The 25310-nt window shown below is 36.9% G+C and overlaps 1 protein-coding gene across 1 annotated transcript; it reads left to right on the top strand.

Annotated features, from left to right (window-relative positions):
* The first annotated feature begins 683 nt into the window (after positions 1-683).
* On the top strand, positions 684-24810 carry LOC149740941 (EF-hand calcium-binding domain-containing protein 6-like). The gene is made up of 32 exons (XM_089873094.1): positions 684-1236; positions 1590-1735; positions 2583-2735; positions 3266-3440; positions 4037-4208; positions 4867-4994; positions 5220-5368; positions 5934-6082; positions 6658-6769; positions 7319-7438; positions 8405-8541; positions 9227-9380; positions 9946-10061; positions 10503-10670; positions 11116-11287; positions 11623-11763; positions 12640-12747; positions 13219-13321; positions 13496-13628; positions 13925-14092; positions 15247-15380; positions 15791-15944; positions 16247-16382; positions 16677-16901; positions 17308-17514; positions 18046-18273; positions 21723-21836; positions 22322-22396; positions 22785-22965; positions 23226-23413; positions 23829-23978; positions 24430-24810. The coding sequence occupies exons 1-32, from the start codon at positions 1131-1133 to the stop codon at positions 24550-24552; spliced, it is 4725 nt and encodes a 1574-aa protein (XP_089729220.1). The 5' UTR covers positions 684-1130; the 3' UTR covers positions 24553-24810.
* The last annotated feature ends 500 nt before the right edge of the window (positions 24811-25310 follow it).

Genomic DNA, 25310 nt, shown 5'->3' on the forward strand with positions numbered 1-25310 from the left:
CCTTTAAATTTTAAATCAATTCCTACCATTGTTACGTCACAAACCAGCCCATTGATAAGGAACGCGAATCGCTTTCAAGTCGACAATCCTCGAGACGATACGCTTGGCTGGTTTCGGTGTCGCTATGGTTACTACAGTAGCGTCGGTTCGCGCTTTTCAGCTGAGGTGTTAGACGCTGTAGGATTGAACGTGTGGCTAATAAAGGTCGAAAAATCTTGATTATAAACAAGTTAAGTTGGATTTTAGGCAAAAAAACAGCAGACTGGAGTAAGTTACGTCGTACTTAATTAATAATTATAGTAGAGTGGGGGAAGATGGGACACCTTTAGCACATAATCTCCAAATATCCTGATCGTGTTTTAAACAATTAACAACGTTCTATGGGAGTCGTGAAGATACGGTTTTATAATTCTTCGAATGTTTTTTGTTTACTACCAAATGGGACGAAAAAGTAGAATGAAAAAGTGTCCCATCTTCCCCCACCCTACTATATGGTGTCTTGCCTAACTCGTTTTAAATTTAAAGGTTCAAATTAGAAATCTATAAAAAGCAGATTTGGCGTTTTATAAGTAAGTGTAGCTTCTTATAGTTTAAAACCCGATATATTTACTTCTGAGTGGAAAACTCGACAATCGTATTTATCTTTGTGGGCGAGGTAACGACAGTCGATGTAACACCTAACACGTTTCTTCTTGGCTGGGGGCAAGCGCTGTAACCGCGGTGGTTGATAATGTATACTGTTTGTCCATTATCGCTAAGATAGAAACAGGGTTCCACAGTCAAGATAGTATTGTAGTGACAGACACGAGTTTAAATGGTAGCGAACCAAACAGGCATGATTTAGGTTTTCTGGCAATTTATTTGTTTAATCCGGCATAGTGAAAAATGCTGAGAAAGGTGTCTGTGATTTATCTGTGACGCGAAACTTGGGGCTTGTTTTAAAGTGTATGACTCAGCAATACAATTAATTTATTTTAGATCTCTGTACCGTTTAGCGTTTCCCGCCAAGGTAAACTTGAACCTTGGTCCTGCGGCAAATTGCATGCCCAGTTCCCGTCATTTTTGCCAAAACTACCGAGGTCCGAATCGCCGGGAAAACTTCACCAAAACCTGCCGAGGTTTTGTCCACCATGTCTGCAGTGCAAGTAATTGAACGACCGCACCCTGGCGCTAACGGGGGACTGAGGCCATCGTCAAGCGGGGTCGTGTTCTCACCGCGTCCATTGTTAAGCACGGGTAAGTTTAAGTTGCAATGTTGTAAGACAGCACAGCTCTAATAAATGGGCACGTTATGGGGTATAACATCACCATTCAATTTTTTAACTTGCAAAAATGTAATACAGGCCTCTTATTTTGCACTAGGTTGGGCGCCCAATATGTCCTTTTAACCGAACAAATTAATACAAAAAAAGGTACCAAAAAAGCGTTTGACTCCCCGTTAATAAAAAACAAATTTAAAATTAAATGTTGTCTCAATGTTTTGGGCGGGAAACGTTTTAAACAGTAGTCACCCACGGTTACCATTTTTTTAAATCAAACACACGCGGAAATACACGTGGAAATTACCTAAGCTACGTTATATACCCCAGGACGAAATGTACGGTCGCTTAGAAACAGTACAACGTCACTTGCTCGTTCTTTCCACGTACCCAGCACGTCATCAGGTTCGACTACCGTTATGTTGGCCGCCAACCCGAAGTTGACGTCTATAGAAGTGGAAGCGATCATTAAACAGGTGACTGTTTTTTTTCTGTATTGAGTCGTTAAACAGGGGTTTTCTGTTTCATACCCCTCATGCCCGCTTACAAGTTACCACGTATGTAACTGTGCTAACTAACACATTTGACTTTATAAGTGATTTGTAATAATTACGAAGTGTTGAAATACTGTACCCCCAACAACATAGGCGACATTCATGTTTAGTAGATACTCCTATGTTTGTGGTTTTATGTGTGTGGTGTATATTACATAGCATAGGTGTTGTATAACATGGCACTTATCAGATGTACATTCAAACTTGCTGATAGTGAAGTGTTTTTTAAATGAAGGCTTGCATAAAATGCAACCATGTTGACAGCTCCGCAGTGAGCATAAGGTTTATGAAGTCAATGCTTTTAAAGCAAGAGTGACATTGTATGTTTTTTGCACCACAGTTTTACATCTAAATAGCTTTAATCTGATACTGTCAGAAATCACCCCCCATTTCGTCAAATGTTAACAAAACTAACACATGCCACATATCAATAAATGGCAGAACAATCAATATTTAAGTAATATAGTAGGGTGGGGTAAGATGGGACACCCTTTCATTCTATTTTCTCGTCCCATTTGGTAGTAAAACTGTATCCTCACGAGTCACGATTCCCATAAATTGTTGTTAATTGATTAAAACAGGATCAGGATATTTGGATATTGTGTGCTAAAAATGTCCCTTCTTCCCCATCCTACTATACCTGATGATATACAAGTAAGTTACTTGTGAAGTAACGACACACCTCATGGTTGTCAGACTCCCAAGTAAACATGATTAAAGACAAACTCACATCTACATACTGTTAATAATAAAAATTTGTTTATCACAGAAATTGTGGGAAAACATGGAGCCATTAAAACAAGCGTTCCAGTTATACGACGCAGATCGATGTACAAATGTCACTAAGGGTGAATTCCGTAGAGTGTTGGAGAATTATTGTTTACCAATGACTGCTGAGCAATTCAATGCATTAGTGGTCAAGGTATGGTTGTAATAATAATAATAATAACTTTTATTGGTCTCTTCGATTACGGTAGCGAAGATTTAAAAATATTTTAAACGAAAAGACAGGATATAGCAACACAACAACAGTTGGTAAAACAAGCTTACAGTAAAAACATATTTGCATTTAATTGGAAGAAAATAAGCGTGGTCGCTACACCTAACGGACAAAAAAGCGATTTATTTTAATTAAGTTAAACTTCTAATAGAAACAAAAGTGTGCGTAAAGATTACTGTGGTTCTTGAATCTTGTAGGTGGTGACTTTACTTGTGTGTAACAACCTTTCTTTTTAACATAAACGACCCTTAACGACTGTCGCATGTTACTTACTCCATGTTACTTACTTTCGCATGTTACTCACTTACATTTTTGTTATTGTAATAAAAAATATATATAATATATTAATTTATTGTTTTTGTTTGATTTTGTATAGAAGACCAAATTTGGTATATAAGATGTGTTTACGTGCTTCATTCCATCTATCTTTCATTGATCCCATTTCTATCCAGATTGGTACAAACCCCAACGGGACGATATCTTATCTTCGCTTCATCGATAAATTCGTCACAAACTCATTGACCCCAAACATTGGGGTCGCTCGGATTTTGTCCCGACCTTCAAGTTCAAACAAACAACGGAAGTCGCAGAAGTTTGCAACGGTTGCTAAAGTTCCCGATGAACAAGGTTGGTTCTCAGGGTAGTAACCTGTATTCTGCTGCTGTTGTTATAAGGTGTATATATTTCCTTCTAAATGGGTGAGGTTCTACAGTGAGGCAGGCCATGGGACCTGGTATTTAGGCCAGAGTTGGTCCATTACCCCAACATTGTATATGCACGTTCTGTTTTATATGGGTGAGGTCCTACAGTGAGGCGTACCATGGGACCTGGGATTTAGGCCAGAGTTGGCCCATTATCCCAACATTGTATATGCACATTCTATTCTATATGGGTGAGGTCCTACAGTGAGGCATGTCATGGGACCTGCGATTTAGTCCAGAGTTGGCCCATTACCCCAACATTGTATATGCACATTCTATTCTATATTGGTGAGGTCTACAGTGAAATACCTCGTTTAACCGAGATATTTTCATTATATTTTCTTGTCACACATCCAATTTGGTAGTAAACATAGAACATTCACATAATTGCAAAACTGTGTTCTCGCGACCTTCATAGATAGTTGTTAATTGTTTAAAACACGATCAGTATATTTAGATATTATGTGCTAAAGGTCCCATCTACCCCCATCCTACTATACATTAACAGTTTCACTCCAACAGGTATCGACACAATAGAAAGATTTTTACAGCAGAAGATTGCAGCCAACTTAAAGAATGTTATTCGATCGTTTAAATTGTTTGATTACAATATGGATGGTTTGGTACAAAGACATGAACTTAGAAGAGTGATTGAAAATTATTGCTTAAAACTCAACGATTTACAGTTTAATAAGTAAGTGGCGTAGTGGTTAGCGCGCCCGCCTGTAACCATTAGGTAATGGGTTCAAGGCCTGTCGCTGCTACCATTGTGGGCGTATGTATCCTTGGGCAAGACACTTAACGGCAATTGCTCCAACCCAGTGGCCACTAATGGGTTGTCCAAATTATCAGCCATACATAAAAAAAATGAAAAAATCACCCACAAAGTAACATACATGGTAACTCGTAAGCTGGCACGAGGTGTTAAACCCGTGTGATAACGACTGTCGTTTTCCGGCCACGCGAGGATAAAGTAAGTTACATTCATTCATTTAAGTCTTGGGCACCTGTGGAGCATGTGTGTTTGTTTATTAAACGTATATACGCAGTCTGTGTTTTGGGGTAATGGGCCAAACGGGGTATAAAGACTAGGGCCTGTAACAAGAACCCTACTTATAAGTCAGGTTATTCGTGTATTACTAAAATAAAGAAGATTTAGAATCCACTGGTTAGCCGGGTTTTTAGAAGTGTGACATTGGTTAAAGCACCGGATATGAACACCCAGTTATGAGGGTTCCTCCCACTCCCCAAATATAAAACACTGTCATTTGTTCAATCAATCTACCAACAACTACTATTTCAATTTTTTATCAATTTTTTTTTCAATCGACATTTTTCTACCATTTTTTCAGACTTTGGTCTCGTTATGACTTCCAACACACGGGAGCGATAAACTACCGAGATTTTCTCCGAAGGTTGGGGGTTAACGCGGCAACTGCCGAGCGTCATGTTACAACCCCACTCAATAATGGACCTGATGGTACGTCGTTTGGTTTTCTGTTTGACAACTATGAGTGTAACTGTAACTTCACAAACGCCAAATAATATGATAAACCTTGTTTTTATCTTAACCAGTGTTTTTTGTTGTGCTATTATTTGTTTCATGTAATAAGGAAGTGGATTTATGGTTTAAATTACCAGGAAATGGCTGCATTGATTAAACTTTCATGGTTTGTTGCATTTTTATCATCTTCTTCCTTCTCAGCTCCGTGGGATGCGAGGAAGATGCGATTGGAGCGCGAGAAGAGCGTGACCGATCTCATCCTGGATCGTAACAAAGATAAGAAGAAGCGGAAGTCTATGAGGAGCGAGATGATGAAGATGGAGGATGTGGAGAAAGAGTTTCGGAAGAAGGTTGGGAGGGTTGGGTTGTCAAGGGTTATAACATGGGTGTAGATGGAAACAAGATGTCCCTTATGAGTGGCTGACAATTTGACCACATTCATCCACAAAAGTAACTTGTTTAGTTGTTTATTTTGCATAGCGGGGCAATGACAGTCATTATAACACGGGTGTTCTGTTTAATACACCTCGTGCCCGCTTACGAGTTACCACATATGTAGCTTTTTGGGTGAATGTTTTCCTGTATGACTGACAGTTTGGACAACCTATTTTAAGTGGGTTGGATCAATTAATGTTATAACAAATGTTGCCTGCTGCAAAAGCCATTCAGTGTCTTGTGCACAGACTCACGCACCCACAATTAATAGCAGAGTTAAGCCTTGAACCCCAAACCCCCTCGTTATTAAGCTCCTAACATATATTCAAGATAAAGAAAAAATACCAATAGGTGTCTAAGAATATGTATCATTAATTAAAAACTCCGACGTAACACGCCCACGTTGATGGCAAGATGAAGAGTCATTACCAATTAAGCCTTGAACTCAGCACCCTCTTTTAGCCCCCTCTTATATTCCAGATGAAGAATAATTACCAAAACATCAAGCGAGCTTTGATGACATTTGACATTTCATCCGACGGGTTCATCTCAATCGACGACCTGAAAGCTGTTCTTGATAACTTTGTACTGCCCACTAGTGACGAAATATTCCATCAACTCATGTATAAGTACGAAATTTTTATTTTTTTTACATAAATTTTTTTTTGTAAAAATGTAACATAAGCGGGGGTAAGCCACAATAGAATTTTAAAGATTCCGAAATTTCTCACATGGAAATCCTATAATAACCACATAAAAATCTTATAGTAACCAGTATCACATACGAAAACCTAAAAAATATTTTATTCTATATTGGCTGAAACCCTTCATTGTGAGATTTAGGCCAGAGCTTACTCATTACCCCATTAGAGACCTCTGGGTTGGGGCAATATCGGTTGAGTCCATAGACACATATACGCCTATCAGTATGTAGCTTAGAATCTGGTATCTTTTAGTTGAGCAAGCGCCTCTGAATGACAAAACGACTAATCTAACTTCTCAATAGACCCAGAGTTGATCCCATTCCCCATTAGGGATCCCCAGTATCTGGCAAGTTTGGTAGTGTCGGTATCAAGTTTGGTAGCATCAGTAGTATCAGTCAATCTTTCAGTCTGGTAGTATCGGTATCAAGTTTGGGTGGCTTTTATTCCCTGAATAAAAAAAGCCAACTACTAAATATCTTAAGCCAACCCCATGCACCAAGGTTTGAGGTTCGTGGGACAGGCAAAGTATCTTGGGAACAATTCTTATCAAAGTTTCAGGATCCTCAATCTAATGGTAACGGACAAACCATTCCTATTGGTCAAAATCATAAGGTGGGTTGTGTAATGTTTATAAGTTAAAATACTATTATTGTATTGTATTCTATATGGGTGAGGTGCTTGTCAGAGGACTTAGGAGATATGGCCTATTACCCAAACACCTATTTCTGTATTTAGGTATGCATGAATGTAACTTATTTATCCTTGCGTAGAGGGGCAGCGACAGTGCTCACTTTGGAAGTTACCATGTGTGTTTGTGGTTGTTTTTCTGTAAGCGGACATGAGGTGTATGAAACAGAACACCCGTGTTATAACAACTGTAGTTGCCCCGCCATGTGAGGATAAATAAGTTACATACGTGTCAACTTGTAAGCGGGCATGAGGTGTATGTACGACTGTCGTTGCACGCCACACAAAGAAAAATAAATGCTATATGAAATGTCATATATATTTTATGCATCTTTCGCAGAGACTGACGATGCCATTTAGGCGAAAATGCAAAATATATATTTCTTATTAAACAATTGGTTAAACTTGATTTGTCTGTTCATTTTTGTAGAACCAGATTTTTAAACACATTCATTAAACCACACATACTTTCAGGTCAACCCCACCAGACAGGCATTAGACAACAGTTCCACCCCCGATGTTATCAAGAAATTGAAAGACCACATATTGAACAACTTTGCCACGTTAAAGCAAGCTTTCCTAGCATTTGATGAGGTGGGTTGTTATTACTTTTCTATATGGGTGAGGTTCTACAGTGAATCACGCCATGGGACCTGGGATTTAGACCAGAGTTGGCCCATTACCCCAACATTGTATATGCACATTCTATTCTATATGGGCGAGGTCCTACAGTGAGGCATGCCATGGTACCTGGGATTTAGACCAGAGTTGGCCATTACCCCAACATTGTATATGCACATTCTATTCTATATGGGCGAGGTCCTACAGTGAGGCATGCCATGGTACCTGGGATTTAGACCAGAGTTGATCCATTACCCCAACATTGTATATGCACATTCTATTCTATATGGGTGAGGTCCTACAGTGAGACACGCCATGGGACCTGGGATTTAGACCAGAGTTGTCCCATTACCCCAATATTGTATATGCATATTCTATTCTATATGGGCGAGGTCCTACAGTGAGGCACGCCATGGGACCTGGGATTTAGACCAGAGTTGTCCCATTACCCCAATATTGTATATGCATATTCTATTCTATATGGGTGAGGTCCTACAGTGAGCCATGCAGCAATGGGACCTGGGATTTAGACCAAAGTTGGCTCATTACCCCTACATTGTATATGCGCATTCTATTCTATATGGGTGAGGTCCTACAGTGAGGCATGTTATGGGACCTGGGATTTAGGCCAGAGTTGGTCCATTACCCCAATATTATATATGCACATTCTAATTTATATGTGTAAGGTTTATAGCGCAGAATTCTATCCATTCTTTATTGAGTAAAGTGTTGGCTAAAATATTTGCATTGCATATTCTGTTTCTTCTGCTACAAGGCATAATGGAACTTAATAATTCAGTGGCTCGTCCGTGTATAAAAATGTATAATATTTGACTGTTTCGGCATGACTTTACAGGGATATGGTGTACGGAGTACGTACTAACCAAAGCACGAGAAAACATTGAAATATTTTATATTGGTTGTTGTTTCCATTTCCAGAATCACAAAGGTGTGATTGGACGGAAGGATTTGCGCCGAATAATCGAAACATTCGCGATGAAAATAAGCGACGAGAATTTCAAGGAACTTCAAGTTTACCTCGATCCGCAGCATACAGGGTTCATTAATTATCACAGGTGAGTTGTGGGGGGGGATGGATGTAACATGTTTATTACCATGTATGTAACTTTGTGGGTGATTGTTTTTCTGGTAACTTGTGTTGTGTTCATTTGTATTGAGACGCCAAATTGTAGAATGAAAACTAAGGCGACCACACACGTATATATAGGGAACTAATTGCGACATGGCGACACTAATTACTACATAACTACACAATTAATAATAAATCACGCTGACTGCGGCACATTGCGCAAGTCACGTGGCTGGCATGTTCTTATGTTTAGATTTCTATAGTGTCTTCTGTTCCTGGGTGTGCTTAGAGGCGTGTCCATAACAACTGTGACAGCCTGTTATACAAAACCTATAAGGTGCCATAACAACAACATGCGTTTGTGTGGGGGGGTGTGTTAAGTAATTGATAGCCAAAGCTGCGTAAGTAAAAATGAGCTTCCCCAAATTATTGGAAACATCGTATTCCAAAATATAATAAGATCTGTGAATCATGTGCCGTTAGTGCTTGCCCACAAATACAAGCTTTAGCTTTAAATCCCACGAGCACATGACTGCCTACAAGTGGTTGTTTACACCCACAATAATTGCAGCAACAAGTCACAAACCCATTTACAAAGCACACGCATATCCTTAACCCAACAAATTACCATCTATTATCTTGTGAACATTAACACAACTTCTATTTTTCAGTTTTCTTCAATTATTCGAATCTCGTGAGCACGTTACTGCCCACAAGTGGTTGTTTTCCACCCACAAGTTCAACGAGAATCAGTCACCCGCTATATTAGCTTGGAACACGGTCGAGGAAATATTGAGGGAGAAGCTCAGCGAAAATTACCGGATGGTGGATAAGATATAACATAGCACTTATTTATATGTAGGGTGGGGTAAGATGGGACGCCTTTATCACATAATATCCAAACATCCTGATCGTGTTTTAAACAATTAACAATGGTCTATGGAAGTCGTGAGGATACAGTTTTATAATTCATTGAATGTTCTTTGTTTACTACCAAGTGGGACGAGAAAACAGAACGAAAAGGTGTCCCATCTTCCCCCATCGTACTATATAAATGTTTTTAATATCTCTTTAAACACAGTAGCGATGATCAAAATAATTAAAACAGTAAAAAGAAAAAAATTAGCAGCAAAAAGATAGTTACTATAACATGTAGAGATAATAATTTTTGGGAAATAAATTTTACGCAACGTAATTTTTATTTTTATCCCAAAATACGATTGTATAGATCAAATTAATTAAAACAACTTAAAAGCATTACTGTTTTACATTTGATATCAAAGTAATGATAATGACATTACAAATACCAGTTGTGTTAATGACATCACAGTTGTGTTCATGACACCAGCATTATGATTATGACATCACAGTTACATTAATGACATCACAGGTAGCAGACGAATACTCAGCATTAGATACAACGGGAGACGGAAGAATATCCCGAACCCATCTACGTAGATTAATCAACAGATATGCGTTACCTGTATCGGATGAACATTTTAACAAGTTAGTGGTTTGTGCACTATATGGGTGTTAACTATTATATATGGCTGTGTCCTATTGTAATAGTTTAGTGGAGTTTGTATTCGATGGAGTGTCAATGTTTGTGGCATCGCCAAACTGTTTGTCTGTGGGGATATTGAAAAAACGAGGTTGAATGGATGTGATTTATTTATCTTTAAGTTAATTCTATTTTGGTGTAACTTATTTATCCTCGCATGGTTGGGAGACGACAGTTATTATAACGAAGGTGTTCTGATTCATACACCTTGTGCTCGCTTACGAGTTACAGTGTAGGTAACTTTGTGGGCGATTGTTTTTATCTGAACATTTCATTAATGACCACTGGTAAGAAACTTCCGCTTTACTAAATTTGTTTAATTTTTTTTTCCAGATTATTTTTGTTTATATATTACCTTAATTTCACCACAATCCCCATTATGACAGGATGTGGTCTGCATGCGAGGGGTCATCGGAAGGTCGCATATGTTTCGCTCGCTTCCTCGATAATCTAAACATCGATGTTCAACCTGGGGATTTGGAGGGAACGAGCAAGAGGATTCAGGAGGAGAGTAGTGAGAGGGAGGAGAGGAGAGTGAGTGATCAAGTGGAAAGGTGAGGGGTAGCTTGTTATTAGTTTGTATAAAGAGATATTGTACACCTTGTGTCCACTTAGGAGTTATTGGGGTTGGGGGGTTGCTAAAAAACTCTGTTTTGTTTAGTGAGTGACCAAGTAAATAGTTGAGGGAAAAACGGGCGAATTATATAAAGGTGATACTTAGTTGTAGTTTAAAATTGGGGAAAGAGGTTTTTTTTTACTTCACTATATAATCCTATATAGTATATATTTTGTGTGGTATAAGAGGTCTTACTTGTATATAAGGTGGGTGCTTATTATTAGTCTACATATTGTGGGGTAAGAGTCTCACTAATTATATAAGAGGTTACTTACATAGGTCCAAAATCTAGGGCTTTCTAAACGTTTAAAAAAGACACATGAACACCACAATTTTTAAACGTTTACAAAAGTTTTGTTAATATTAATTTCTTCCCGTTCCAGGATAAACGAGATCGACAAAGCTGATCTTCGGCACACAAACTTGCTCTCCGCTTCGGAGGTCGTTCGTAGGTTGAAAGATCGGATGTTGCAACACGATGCGGGGATCAGGAAGTCATTTCTCCGATTCTCAAGGTCCGGGAAAGATCGGGTGACGAAGAAGGATCTCAGGAAGGTGGGGGGGGAGAGAGGGGGTGAAGAAGGGGGATGGAAGGGAAAAGGGAGAAGAAGGCTGGAAAAGAGGGGGGAATACTAAAAAAATGCGTTTTGGCTACCCCAAGGGTACCATAGATATTTTTTTGGGGGGGGGGACTAGTGGACCTTTACTCAGGGCCTGGTTTTTGAGATGATGATTAGTGTTAAGTGTCTCTGAGTCATGGACATTCCTCTCCATTAGATGTCACTTATACCACAGAACACGGCAATAGGCTTTGGTTTGTGTAACGGGCCAACTCTGGCCTGAATAGAACCCGAGCATATAGAATAAACAACTTTACTTTTGATCAATAGATGTTGGACGACATTGGACTCCGAATGGAGGATTCTCAGTTCAAAGAATTAATGAAAATGCTTCACGTTAATGGGAGGGGACTCCTTTATTCAGACTTTGTGGAATCTTTCCAAGACCCAAGAACCGATGGGATGGGAAAGGTGAGACGACAGTTTCGTTTTTTTGTATGGCTGACAGTTTAAAGAATCTATGAAAACAATTTATTATAATAAAAACAAAAGTTGTTGTTATAACACGGGTGTTCTGTTTCATACACCTCATGCTCGCTTACAAGTTACCACGTATGAAACTTATTTATTCTCGTATGGCTGGAAAACAACAGTCGTTATAACACGGGTGTTCTGTTTCATACACCTCGTGCCTGCTTACAAGTTACCACGTATGTAACTTATTTATCCTCGCATGGCGGGGCAACGACAGTCGTTATAACACAGGTGTTCTGTTCCATACACCTCGTGCCCGCTTACAAGTTACCACGTATGTAACTTGTTTATCCTTGCATTGCGGGGCAACGACAGTTGTTATAACATGGGTGTTCTGTTTCATACACCTCGTGCCCACTTACAAGTTACCACGTATGTAACTTGTTTATCCTCGCATTGCGGGGCAACGACAGTCGTTATAACACGGGTATTCTGTTCCATACACCTCGTGCCCGCTTACAAGTTACCACGTATGTAACTTGTTTATCCTCGCATGGCGGGGCAACGATGGTCGTTATAACACAGGTGTTATGTTTCATACACCTCGTGTTCGCTTACAAGTTACCACGTATGTAACTTATTTATCCTAGCATGGCCCACTAATGAGTTATAAGACCCCCATACCTATGTTATATTGCGTGTTTAGCATTGTATAAGCTTGAAATAGTATTAAAAGGGTGTTGGGTTCAAAGCTCATTGCTGCTACTTTAGGCATGTGTAGTAAATTTTACTTAAACAAATTTTAGCTTTCATAGTTTTCTGATGACCTTTTTCAAAGAATTTGGTTCATTTGTATTTATGTTGATATTATAGGAGTTAGAGCGGGCAGGCAACCACATAGTCAACCCAACCAATGTACGTTACATGACAGCACAAGAATGCTATGATCAACTACTTGAGCGTATGAGGCAAAATTTTGGGGTAAGTTGAGTTGTTGCGGTTAAGTTAGGAGTGCATGGGGGTGACAATTTTTAGGGCACTTTTCTTTGAGTAGTTTTTACATAGCGTGTTTTAACAACTGTTGTTTTGTAGCTAATTCCCTTTCTTCGTTGTTTTAAATAATATAATCTTTACTACTTTATTGAAAAAGATAAATAACTTTTATACCTAAATTTTATTAAAAAACTGTATTTAGAAGAATATATAAACATTGCTGCATTGCTACTTATTCGAAAGGATAAATAAACACGATATGTTAATACAAAGACTGAATAAATGTAGTCATTTTAACACAGAGTGGTCAAAGTGATAACTTTTGTTATTACAGAGCATCTAAAGTCCGTTCTATAAAGATTTTTGATAGATCTAAATCAACTGTATTCAAAACATATAAACATTGGTGCAAGTTAATACACAGTATATAATATTATATATCGTGTTATTTTAACACAGAGCGTCCGAAGTGCATTCTACAAGGTGGACGACGACCACGATGGAAATTTGACGATGACCGAGTTTCGTAGATTGCTCGATAGTTTCATGTTTATAATCACAGGTGAGTTGTGATGTCATTGCTGATGATGTCATAATAGCTTTTGTTGTTGCACTCAAGTAAAAAACTAAAACACTGTGGTTTTTATTATGACATCACTATTATGTAACCACTGTTACATCATTATCATTATGACATCACCACCTTTATGACATCACCACCATTATGACATCACAGACCAGACCTTCCACGAGTTACTACGCATGTTGGGACTCACCAAAAGATCCTCGTTATCTTATCACGATTTCCTCAACAAGTTTGAAGTTGTTGATAAAGAGGAAGGGCATCCGTGGTTGAAGTCAGAGCATAGGTGAGTGGCAGTATGAATATGGTTACATCGGGAACCTAATGGCCACTTAAGGATAAAACAAGTCATTTATTAATTCGATTGAAAAGTAGGGATTAGGTCACAGTTTGCTCATTATCTTGGTAACTCCCTATTACAATAAGTGATAATAAAAACATGGTATTAGAATAAAATGTTTCTGTATTAAGAAAAAACTAATTAATAATAATAATATATTCGTTCAGATATGATATATATGAATTACAAAAAAATCCAAGTGACAATCATCTATTTAAATCAAGTATTTCCCCACCATACAGATACAACCGACCACGATCAGCTACTGAGTTAGCTGCTGACCAAGTCCATCAATGTTTATGTTTGAAAGCTGAACAAGCGTGGTCCGATCTTGCTAAAGCTTTCCAAAACTTTGATGCGGACGGAAACGGGATAATTAAGAAGAAGGAGTTAAGATCGGTGCTGTTTAGGTGGGTGTGTTCCGTGTGTGTGGTGTAGGCGCCAAACCTGGTTATTAATTCATTAAATACGTACATATAGTAGGAAAGGAAAGATAAGACACCTTTTCGTCTCTATTTTCTCGTCCCATTTGCTAGTAAACAAAGAACATTCAATGAATTATAAAACCGTTTCCTTACAACTTCCATACACCATTGTTAATTGTTTAAAACACGATCAGGATATTTTGATATTATGTGCTAAAGGTGTCCTATCTTCTTCCACCTTACTATATATTGAGTACTGGGTAAGACAGAGAAACCCAGTATGTTAGGCCTTTTTGATTCTGGGAACCAATATAGCATATTATTAAATTATAAGCACCAAACCTGGGGTGGCAGGGTGGGCAGGTCAACCCTGGAATTCTGTGGTGTAATAGTCAGTAAACATTTTGACCAAAAACATAATATCTCGGCTAAAGTATATATTTTGTCGCTTCAGCTTTTGTTTAAAGTAAAAAACATGGCATCTATGAATATGATTAAATCATTTTTTTATCTTGACCATTGTCTCTTGTTGCACCCTGGGTGATGTGGCAATCTTCCCAATCTTGTCTAAATGTCCTTGCTTAAAATAGACTAATCTAGTCTTTTTCACAAACATGAATGAATAAAAGTAACTTACTTTATCCTCACATGGCCGCAAAACTACAGTCGTTATAACACGGGGGTTCTGTTACAAACACCTCGTGCCAACTTACGAGTTACCACGTATGTAACTTATTTATCCTTGCGTGGCGGGGCAACGACAGCCGTCATAACACGGGGGTTCTGTTTCATACACCTCGTGCTCGCTTACAAGTTACCACGTATGTAACTTATTTATCCTTGCATGGCGGGGCAACGACAGCCGTCATAACACGGGGGTTCTGTTTCATACACCTCGTGCCAACTTACGAGTTACCACGTATCTAACTGTGTAGGTGATTAGGTTTGAACCTAAATTTATCATAATATAAACCCTAATGTATTATAATAGTTAACCTGCGGTATATAAACTTAAATACATTATATTAACAAACTTAAATACATTATATTAACAAACTCAAATACATTATATTAACAAACTTAAATACATTATATTAACAAACTTAAATTCATTATATTGCAAACTTAATTATATCCAGGTTTATCCTCCCCATCTCCCACGCTGAGTTCAATAAATTATGGTCACGTTACGATGAGGAAGGCAAAGGATTCATCAGCCATCAAGATTTTACCAGGAAGTTGGGGGTTGGGTTTACTACGGGGGATAACTTAGGTATGCTTGGTTCAGATCTTTATCTAGGTGTTTGTGTTTCTATTAGTATGTATTATATATATATGTGTGTTTGTTTCATTAGTTAACAGGATAAGGGGTTGGGGGCTTATGGTGGCACCCGTGTTATAACGACTGTCAATGCCCCGGCATGCGAGGATAATAAGTTACATACGAGGTAACTTGTAAGCGGGCATGAGGTGTATGAAACAGAACACCCGTGTTATAACGACTATCGTTGCCCTGCCATGCGAGGGTAAATAAGTTACATACGTGGTAACATGTAAGCTGGCATGACATGAATGGAACAGGACACCCGTGTTATAACGGTTGTTGTAATAACAAATATGCCACATATTACATTCATCACTAATTCACGGAATATAACATAACCCCCCTAATCCACCACGCAGGGTTACAAGGCACGAGTAGGAAGATGGTTGACGAAAACGACAACAATGTTCTTGCTCATCATTTGTTGCAGCAATCGAAACACGAGGAAATCGCGTTGAACCAAATCAAGTACTCACAACATTTATCGGCGGAAACTGTAGAGAAGGAGCTCAAGTAAGTTTGATATTCATAACTTTTATTTGAATCTTTGATTATGAAAAAACAGTGTGAGCCAGTTATACAACATAATGCACCCAAACCAAAAAGATAGGATTTTATTTAATGTAAAGCAAGATCATGTGTTTGTATTAACTCAAAGAAATGTCAAAAAATAAAATGGGATTTTTTCAACCTCAAAAAATGTTTTGCCAAATTAAAAAAAAATGTGAGATTGGACCCCAACGCATGATACCGGTATCATGTGTTTATACCAAAACTCAAAAAAATCCTTCAGTAAACATACCTTCCTCCCACAGAGATCGGTTCAGAGAATATTATTCTGACTTTGACAAAGCGTTCCGACAATTAGACAAGAATCGTGATGGTTACATCACAATAGCTGATCTGCAGCGAGTTTTGCTTCAACTGAATTATTTTCTCGACGAAAAACAGGTAGATATATGATATCTATGTTTAATGGGTTACGGGTGTCTTTTCTATAAGGGTGAGGTCTTCAGTGAGGCACACCTGAGACCTGGGATGTAGGTCTATAACCCCAACACCCAGGGTGCTACCATCTTTTTGTCCCATTTAGTAGTAAATAAAGAATAATCAAAGAATTATAAAACTGTATCTCTCATAGACCGCTGTTATTGTTCAAAACACATTTAGGATATTTTGATATTACCTGCTATAGATGCCCCATTTTGCCCCACCCTACTATAATATATTGCAAACCTTCAACAGTTCCTTGACCTTCTGCGTCGTCTCGGCCTCCCGACAACCAAATCAAAATTATCTTATTTCGACTTCCTGCGCTCGATTGACGATGGCCGAGCTTCTAAATACGGTCGTCGCGATGTGATTGGTCGAGAGTCGGTCACATGGCAAAGTTTTGAATCGCTGACGGTGGAGAAAGCGACGATTAAGTTGAAAGAACAAGTCACTGTGAACTATGATAGTTTAAATGCAGTAAGTTAAACAAATATCTGTTTAAACAATGCATTACCCAATGCCTGGTGGCCACAACAGCACAGTTTTAAAGGAATAATCGGTTTGAATTATGATAGTTTGAATGCAGTGAGTCATCTTTATAGTAAACATTTCAAACCTTAGTTTTTACCTTGGCGAAACTAAAATCTGTTGCACAGAAAATGTTAAGATACTTTGCTACAAATGCCGTACATTAAAACAAAAGTTAAAACTAATATTCGCTTACAAAGTTACATACGTGGAAACTTATAAGTAGGCACGAGGCGTATGAAATAGAACACTCGTGTTATAACGACTGTCGTTGCCCCCTCATGCGAGGATAAATAAGTTACATTTATTCTCCTGTATAAGTCAATGTAAACACATTCATTCATCCAAACCCCAGGCATTCCGTGCGTTCGACCGCTTGCAAACAGGGTTGGTAAAAGTCGTTGATTTCCGTCGTTTACTCGATAACTTCTGCTTCAAACTTACCGACAAACAATTTCGTGGAGTTTTATTGAAGTGCAGAATAACAGGGGGATCGGTTTCATCGAACAAAATGATAAACTGGATCGTTTTCCTTCAGGATTTCTCACAAATTAAAGACGTGGTAAGAAAATTTTTCCAACTTAGTTTTTCTGTTTTTAAGATGTAATTACTTTTTTGTTGCTAATTTCTTTGCTTTTCCAAGTATATATATGATACCACACCATTTTATAACTGTTTTTATTTGTTGTTTATTTAAAAACCAGAATGGTGCACAAACCAAATTCTTTCTATTTTGTCAAATTCAATTTTTTTTCCATGTAATCTTAATTTTTTTAGCAATTTTTAAATTGCCCTTTTTACAAGACTAAAGAAATACTTTTTTTGATGTGAACTTTTTCAAAATATCCAAAAAGAATCTAGGCCCACAAACTACATTCTATCTAACTTTAACTTACCCAGAAATACCCAGAAACTACGGAAATTTGACATTTGTTGATTTTTTGCAATCTTTCTTGTTTATTTAAATAACAAACCATCCCCACAAACTGCATTCTTTTAAAACCTAAAAAACTTTTATATCCCAGAAACAAACTATTTTTTGGAACTTTTTTTCTCAGAAACAAACAATATTTTTAAAACTTTTTTTCCCCAGAAACTAAAGGAATGGGGCGATTACGTGGGGAAAATAGCTCCCCCCCAATCCCCTCATGAGCTCCCTCTAGTGGAAGTAGAGGAAAGAATATCGGAAGTGGTTACGGCGCGTCACTTCCAAATATCGAGGGATTTCGCCGACGTGGATTACGCAAAAATATTCGTTGTTTCAAGAGAAGATTTTCGTGATATATTGAATCGACACGTTATGCGGTTGACCGATGATCAGGTGAGCTTGTACGAGCTTGTATGTTGTGAAATTTGATGATTTATGGTGGATTGTCATATTGATAACCTAATGATAATGTTTAATGTAAGCCAGTGGCATAGTTGTTAGCGCGCCTGCCTGTAACCAATAGGTAATGGGTTCAAGGCTCGACGCTGCTACCATTGTGGGCGAATGTGTCTTTGGGCAAGACACCCAACGACAATTGCTCCAACCCAGTGGTCACTAATGGGTTGTCCAAATTATCAGCCATACATAAAAAAATTAAAAAATACAAAAAAATAATCACCCACAAAGTAACATACATGGTAATTCGTAAGCTGGCACGAGGTGTTAAACCTGACTGTCGTTTTCCGGCCACGTAAGGATAAAGTAATTCATTCACATTCATTCATGTAACTTAATTGTTTATTGAATGTTGAATTAAAACATAGAAATACTGAACCGACATGTTATCCGGTTAACTGATGACCAAGTGCAAAATTTATGAAACCGACCAATATCTAATATACAGATTAATATGCAGCCATTCCAGCATATTGTAGCATGGGATATTAGAATAGAATGATGAATCTTGAATTAAAAACTAGAAATATTGAACCGACGTTATGAGGTTAAATGATGATAGGGTGGGGAGTTATGAGGGTTGAATGAATAAACTTGCTTTATCCTCGCATGGCCGGAAACAACAGTCTAGCCAGCTTCAAGTTACCATGTATGTTGCTCTGAGTTGTTCACGGCGCCAGACTTTTGTATATTGTACAACTTCCATGTTTTATGAGGGTCAGTGTCTGTGTTTTGAGGTGTTTGATTGCTGTTTAGGTGGTCTAACTGAGCATTGCAATTGTTAATATTGTTAATCGCTTATTAGGTACATAAACATGTGCGTTATCTGTTCAAAGGCCTGTGTTTGAAACTTTTAGGATAAATTTACTTTGTCATATTGATAACATTTAAAAAATACTTACTTTTTTTGAGCAAAGAAAACTTTATTATTTTTGTGTGGAAGGCAGCCATTTGTTTCATACACCTTATATTTATAAACAAAAGTTACGGTAAAAATTAAATAATTACACGATCTAGTTAACAAAATGTACAACTACTATTCTATTGAACGTACTCCTTCCCACTTAACTACTTGAAACCTTCGTCTTATCCAAACTAACCGTCACTTGACCTGGCTTACAAGGGGTTGTAACAAGAGTTGCCACACAAAAGTAACAACCCTTCAAGTTTAAGCCTCACTTGACATAACAATGACCCTCATTTTACGACATCTTGAATTTTCAATTATTTTATCCCGTTTTTAATGCTTGTTCCCAATCTATTTGAATAATATAGATGTAATGTTTAAATGGTTTTTGTAAAATGGCTCTTCGATGAAAACAAAACGTTTTGGTAAATAAATAAATGAATGTGGAAAAAGCTGTTTTACAAACAACATTTCAACATTAAAGTTACATTTAAATAGATTGGAAACAAATAGAAAAAAACGGGATAAAATAATTGAAAATTTAAGATGTCGTAAAATGAGGTCATTGTTATGTCAAGTGAGGCTTAAACTTGAAGGGTTGTTACTTTTGTGTGGCAACTTTTGTGTGGCAAATCTTGTGTGGCAACCTATTTGTCAAACCTGTCAGCAACAGTTTGTATAAATAATGATGTTTGTTAACAAACAATGAACATATGTGTGATGATAAAACAATGTCTGCTTGTTAAATATGGTTCACATCACACTTGGGTTTTCTGGGTCTCTTCGGGATCAACAAGGTAATGAAAACTATATATAACATGATATAACATAATTATCTGTTATATTTGTTCCTTCAAATACGATAGCAAAGATCAAATTAATTAAAACAACAAAGAAAGGGAATTAGCAACAAAACGGCATTTTTAAAACACGTTATGGGTAAAAACCACTTTAGTAAAAAGTTTCAAACAAGAAGCGTGTCTGCTAAACCCATTGTTTAAGAGGTGTATTGTTTAAGAGGTGTGTTTACTCAAGTGGTTTTCGCCCGTACCGTGTTTTAACGACTGTCGTTTTGCCGCTATTTCTTTCTCTTCAATGTTTTAATTAAATATTCGCAACCCACTGTGAGTTACTTCATATAAAGTTTAATAGCAACGCTTTTTAACCAAATGTTTTTTCATTTATCCCCGCCCCCCATCTATTTTTCTGCTGATTTCCTTTTTTTTCGTTGTAAAATAGTTTTTAGCTATCATATTCGAAGAGATAAATAAATCGATGTTATATTTTCACACCATATTAATTCCAACATGCTTACCGCTAAACAACAAAAATCACCAATCCAACATATTTGTGACATCATAATAACAATTGTTGGCATGACAATGTTGGATTGTGATCTTAACACATGTATTGTTATGTAACACACGACGTCCTTTTTCCTTCAACAAGTTCACACTTGATGTGTTGCTGTAGTGGGAGGGCGGGTTTAAAGGGACAGAAAGTTTTGCTAAGTTTTGCATTTTTTTAGTAGCGTATCATGCAAAAAGGATTTTTTACTTTGTGTCTAAATATTGGAAAAGTTTAAAAAATAAAAATTTTTGTCAGATTTTAAATTTTGAAAAAAAACGCACTGTTGTGTGGAGTTGAAATAACATAAGTTTTAAAAAAACTTTCATAAACATGCAAAGCGTTTTTGAGGACATTTTTTATTTTAAATTTTTAAAATAATTTGTAATTACTTTGTAACGTTGTAGTGGGAAAGTGTGTGTTACAAAAAAAAGGTGGTTTAGTTAGATTTCAAAAAAAGTTAAAAAACGAAGAAAGTTTTTAGATTTTTTATTCCAATTACGCAATATAGTAAAAAAAATGTTTAGCTTTAAGTTTGTGTCTTGCTGTAATGTTTAGAAAGACAAAAAGTTTTATTACTTTTATAAAAAGTTGCATATAGATTGAATGTTATAAATTCTCGATGGATTATGGTTTCACTGAAAGCATTCCCCGATACGACGTTCGTAGAATGTGTGCAAGTGGGAAAGCTATTATTAGGAGGCTGGAAAGTCAGCAATTGAATGTAAGGGGGGTGGGTTAGTGGGGGTTATAGGAATGTGGGGGTGCATGGATGTGCAGATTTATTGTGCCTGTGTTTCAGATTCGTTTTTCTGCTTCATTATTAAATAACCTAAATTTGTTTTAAAACATTTTCTGCTGCATAAAGTTAGTTATTCTCTATGAGTTAGGGCCAATAGTGAGGCATGCCATGGAACCTGCGATTTAGGCCAAAGTTGTCCCATTACCCCAACAATGTATATGCACATTCTATTCTATATGAGTGAGGTCCAAATGTGAGGCACGCCATAAGACCTGGGATTTATACCAGAGTTGACCCATAACCCCAACATTGTATATGCACATTCTATAACTAGTTCATTATCCTTTACTATTACCAAACATTGATAAACAACAAACATTCTTTCCTCAGTTCGATCGATTATGGGCGAAACAAGCGGTGAATGAATTCAACAACATCGAGTATCGGGAGTTTCTTAAACGATACCAACTTCATAAAGATGACAAAGTTAAACAAGAGGGACAAGTTAGTTTAATTAGACACCTATAATGAATGAATGTAACTTATTTATCCTAGCATGGCGAGGCAACGACAGTCGTTATAACACAGGTGTTCTGTTTCATACACCTCATGCCCGCTTACAAGTTACTATGTATGTAACTTATTTATCCTCGTATGGCGGGGCAACTACAGTCGTTATAACACGGGTGTTCTGTTTCATACACCTCATGCCCGCTTACAAGTTACTATGTATGTAACTTATTTATCCTCGTATGGCGGGGCAACTACAGTCGTTATAACACGGGTGTTCTGTTTCATACACCTCATGCTCGCTTACGAGTTACCACGTATGTAACTTTGTGGGTGATTATTGCTGATAATTTGAACAACCCATCAGTGACCACTGAGTTGGAGCAATTACCGTTAAGTGTCTTGCCTAAGAAGAAATATGCCCACAATGGTAGCAATACCAAGCCTTGACAGCGCACATAAGGTGTTTTTATTCTTAGACCACCCAGAAACCATGTGATGAGATCCAACCAATCAGCAACCAGATAAGCGTGCCACGCCCCCCTAGTAGATTGGTAAGCATGATGTTTGATGATTAAATGACCAAGAATTACATTTGTGTGTAATTAAATTGGTTATAACTTTTATAAGTATTTTTTATTTATTATTTTTATTTTTTTGCAGTATAAAATTTAATTTTTAAATAAATAGTAATCCCATTAAAGTGACCTTTTTTCTAACAATTGCAAGGCATTGGTGATTTTATAAACAAAAATTGGGTTTGTGGATGTTAAATTTGTTCATTTATGCTTTCAAAACCATTTGTTCATTTATATTTTGGCGCCTAAGTTTTTTTGCAACAAAATTTTAATTTTTAATGAAAATGTCATTTGGACGACTTTTTACTTAAGATAGCTAAATGAACAATATATCATATTTGTTAAAAACCCCCTTTCCCCCCAGGGTACCTCAGATTCGCATCGCTTGAGGGGAAACCCCCGTCCCGTTACTCCGCTCGTAAACGCTGACAGCGCTGAGATGAAAGTTAAAGACTTGGTTTACAAAAGTTGGCAGGACATCCAGCGTGAATGCAAGAAATTGGATTTAGAGGGAACAGGAACAGTGTTGCCGGATGAGTTTGTTGGTCAGTGTTGCACAATTATTATTAAAAATATTTAACATGGTTAAACCTTAAGTCTGGTTACTATCAAAAAAATACCAAAAGTAAAATAAGAAGTTTTTCATGTATAATTATACAGAAGGTTTTTCATTATTACATCATTTTTTTCATATTCTTATTGTCTTATTATTTATATTTTTAGTTTGAGCTAATTCAATACATCAACCGAATTTAATTTTTTTATATTTTATATATATATATATATGTTTTTTTAATTCCTACAGGAATTCTCGACAGTTTTGGGGTGATGCTACCACTAGAGGATGCTCGTCAGCTAATGTTGAAATATGATCTCCATGAGCAACAAGGGCGGTTCTCGTACCGAGAGTTTCTGCGTCATTTCATCCTAACATTGAAACCACAAGATGAGGGATTGTTGAAAAGAAGGAAAATACATGCAGCGAAACTGCCGGTGGGTTTATGGGGCATGGGGGGGGTTTAGATTATTCATTTCATTCTTACAGTCCATTATATTATATAGATTATTATTACAGTTCACTTCTGGCGGTTTTTCGTCATCAAAATTTAAGTTTTCTGTTTTTTTAAGTTTTTGAAAATTGATCCTGAAAGTAATAAGATTCAATATTTGTTCTCATAAATTTCCTGCTCATAAAGATATCATTTTTCAAAAAAATTTATGCTGAAACAACTAAACACCTGCAGTATTATAAATTACGACTGTTGTTTCCCCGCCTTGCGAGGATGAATATTTTTTTATTAAATTAACACCGATCCAACAAATTCTCATATGTGGTAAATTTATAAGTGATTGTTTTTCCAACTCCAGGATACATAAGTTACATACAAAATATATTCATTCCCCCCAGGTTGACACTGGATCTGAAAACTCGAGTTTTTTCAACGCAATGATCGGGTTGAGAGAGAGAGTTCTTCTCTCTTGGAAGGAAATGAGAAGAAGTTTCCGGAATTTGGATCAAAGAGCGGAAGGCTTCGTTTCCCCCGCTGTATTTCGACAAGTACGTTGCGATGTCTGATTAGGTGGTGGGGTTTATGTTAATTATAACAAAAAATTTGTTTGGACAATGGCGGTACTTTGAAGAGTTAGCATAGAGGTAATAATAAACATAAAAATCTTATATAACATAAATAAAAAATGTCTTATAAAAATTAAAATATTAAATATTACCAAGATGATGATAAAATGGATTTTATTTGATTGAGAGAATTTGAGCAAAATATATATTTTTATTTGATTGTTTTTATGATCTTAAAAGACCAAGATTTGTCTTGCTATACTACAAGACGTCATCAGACTTTGCAGTATCTTGCCCAACAAACACCCCACCCCCCAAAAACAAATATTTTCATGACCTCAAAATTTGCAAACTATTTTTTTTCAATTGATGCTCTTAATATATACTTGATAAAAACAATATGAGACCACCAACATAGAAACAATATTTCCAGATTCTTCGTCAGTTTTCGATCAATTTATCAGAGGAAGATTTCTACCACTTGGTGTCTTTCTACGACCACAAGATGAAAGGGGAAATCCCCTATAATGATTTCATTCGAGCTTTCCTTCAGTGATGTCATAACGCCGTGTTGTGATGTCATAACGCCCTGTTGTGATGTCAAAGTGCTCCTTTGTGACAACAATGCTTGACCAAAAATATGGTTGTGACATCATAATGTGATGACACTCATGGTTTATGACATCACAATAAATCAATGCTTTGTATTTTGCTTCAAACTTATAATTTCTGTCGAAACACTGCGACGAATAAGAAAATAATTGTTGTATTTTATTGAGTAGATTATCAAATAAAACTTTGATTTATTGTTGAACGAGTTTCATTATTTTTATTTAAATATTTGACAGGCAGTTTTTGAGTTATGACAAATAGAACTGAGTTTTATTTTTCAACATTAAATTAATATTCAAACATTCTATACCAAAACTCAAAAAAATCAATTTTTTTAAAAAAGTCAAACATGTGAGATTGGACCCCAACGCATGATACCGGTATCATGTGTTTATACCAAAACTCAAAAAATCAATTTTTTGCAAAAGTCGAAAATATGAGATTGAACCCCAACGCATGATACCGGTATCATGTGTTTACACCAAAACTAAAAAAAATCAATTTTTTGCCAAAGTCGAAAATGTGAGATTGGACCCCAACGCATGATACCGGTATCATGTGTTTATACCAAAACTAAAAAAAATCAGATTTTTTGGAAAAGTCAAAAATGTGAGATTGGACCCCAACGCATGATACCGGTATCATGTGTTCATACCAAAACTAAAAAAAATCAATTTTTTGCAAAAGTCGAAAATATGAGAT

Source organism: Ciona robusta, chromosome 2 (assembly GCF_009617815.1).
Source record: "Ciona robusta chromosome 2, ASM961781v2".
Taxonomy (NCBI): Eukaryota; Metazoa; Chordata; class Ascidiacea; order Phlebobranchia; family Cionidae; genus Ciona; species Ciona robusta.

Coding starts and splice junctions, on each gene's coding strand:
- LOC149740941 (XM_089873094.1), top strand. CDS start 1,131: ATGTCTGCAGTGCAAGTAATTGAACGACCGCACCCTGGCGCTAACGGG. Junction 1,237..1,589: donor GCGTCCATTGTTAAGCACGG/GTAAGTTTAAGT, acceptor TATATACCCCAG/GACGAAATGTACGGTCGCTT. Junction 4,209..4,866: donor AACGATTTACAGTTTAATAA/GTAAGTGGCGTA, acceptor CCATTTTTTCAG/ACTTTGGTCTCGTTATGACT.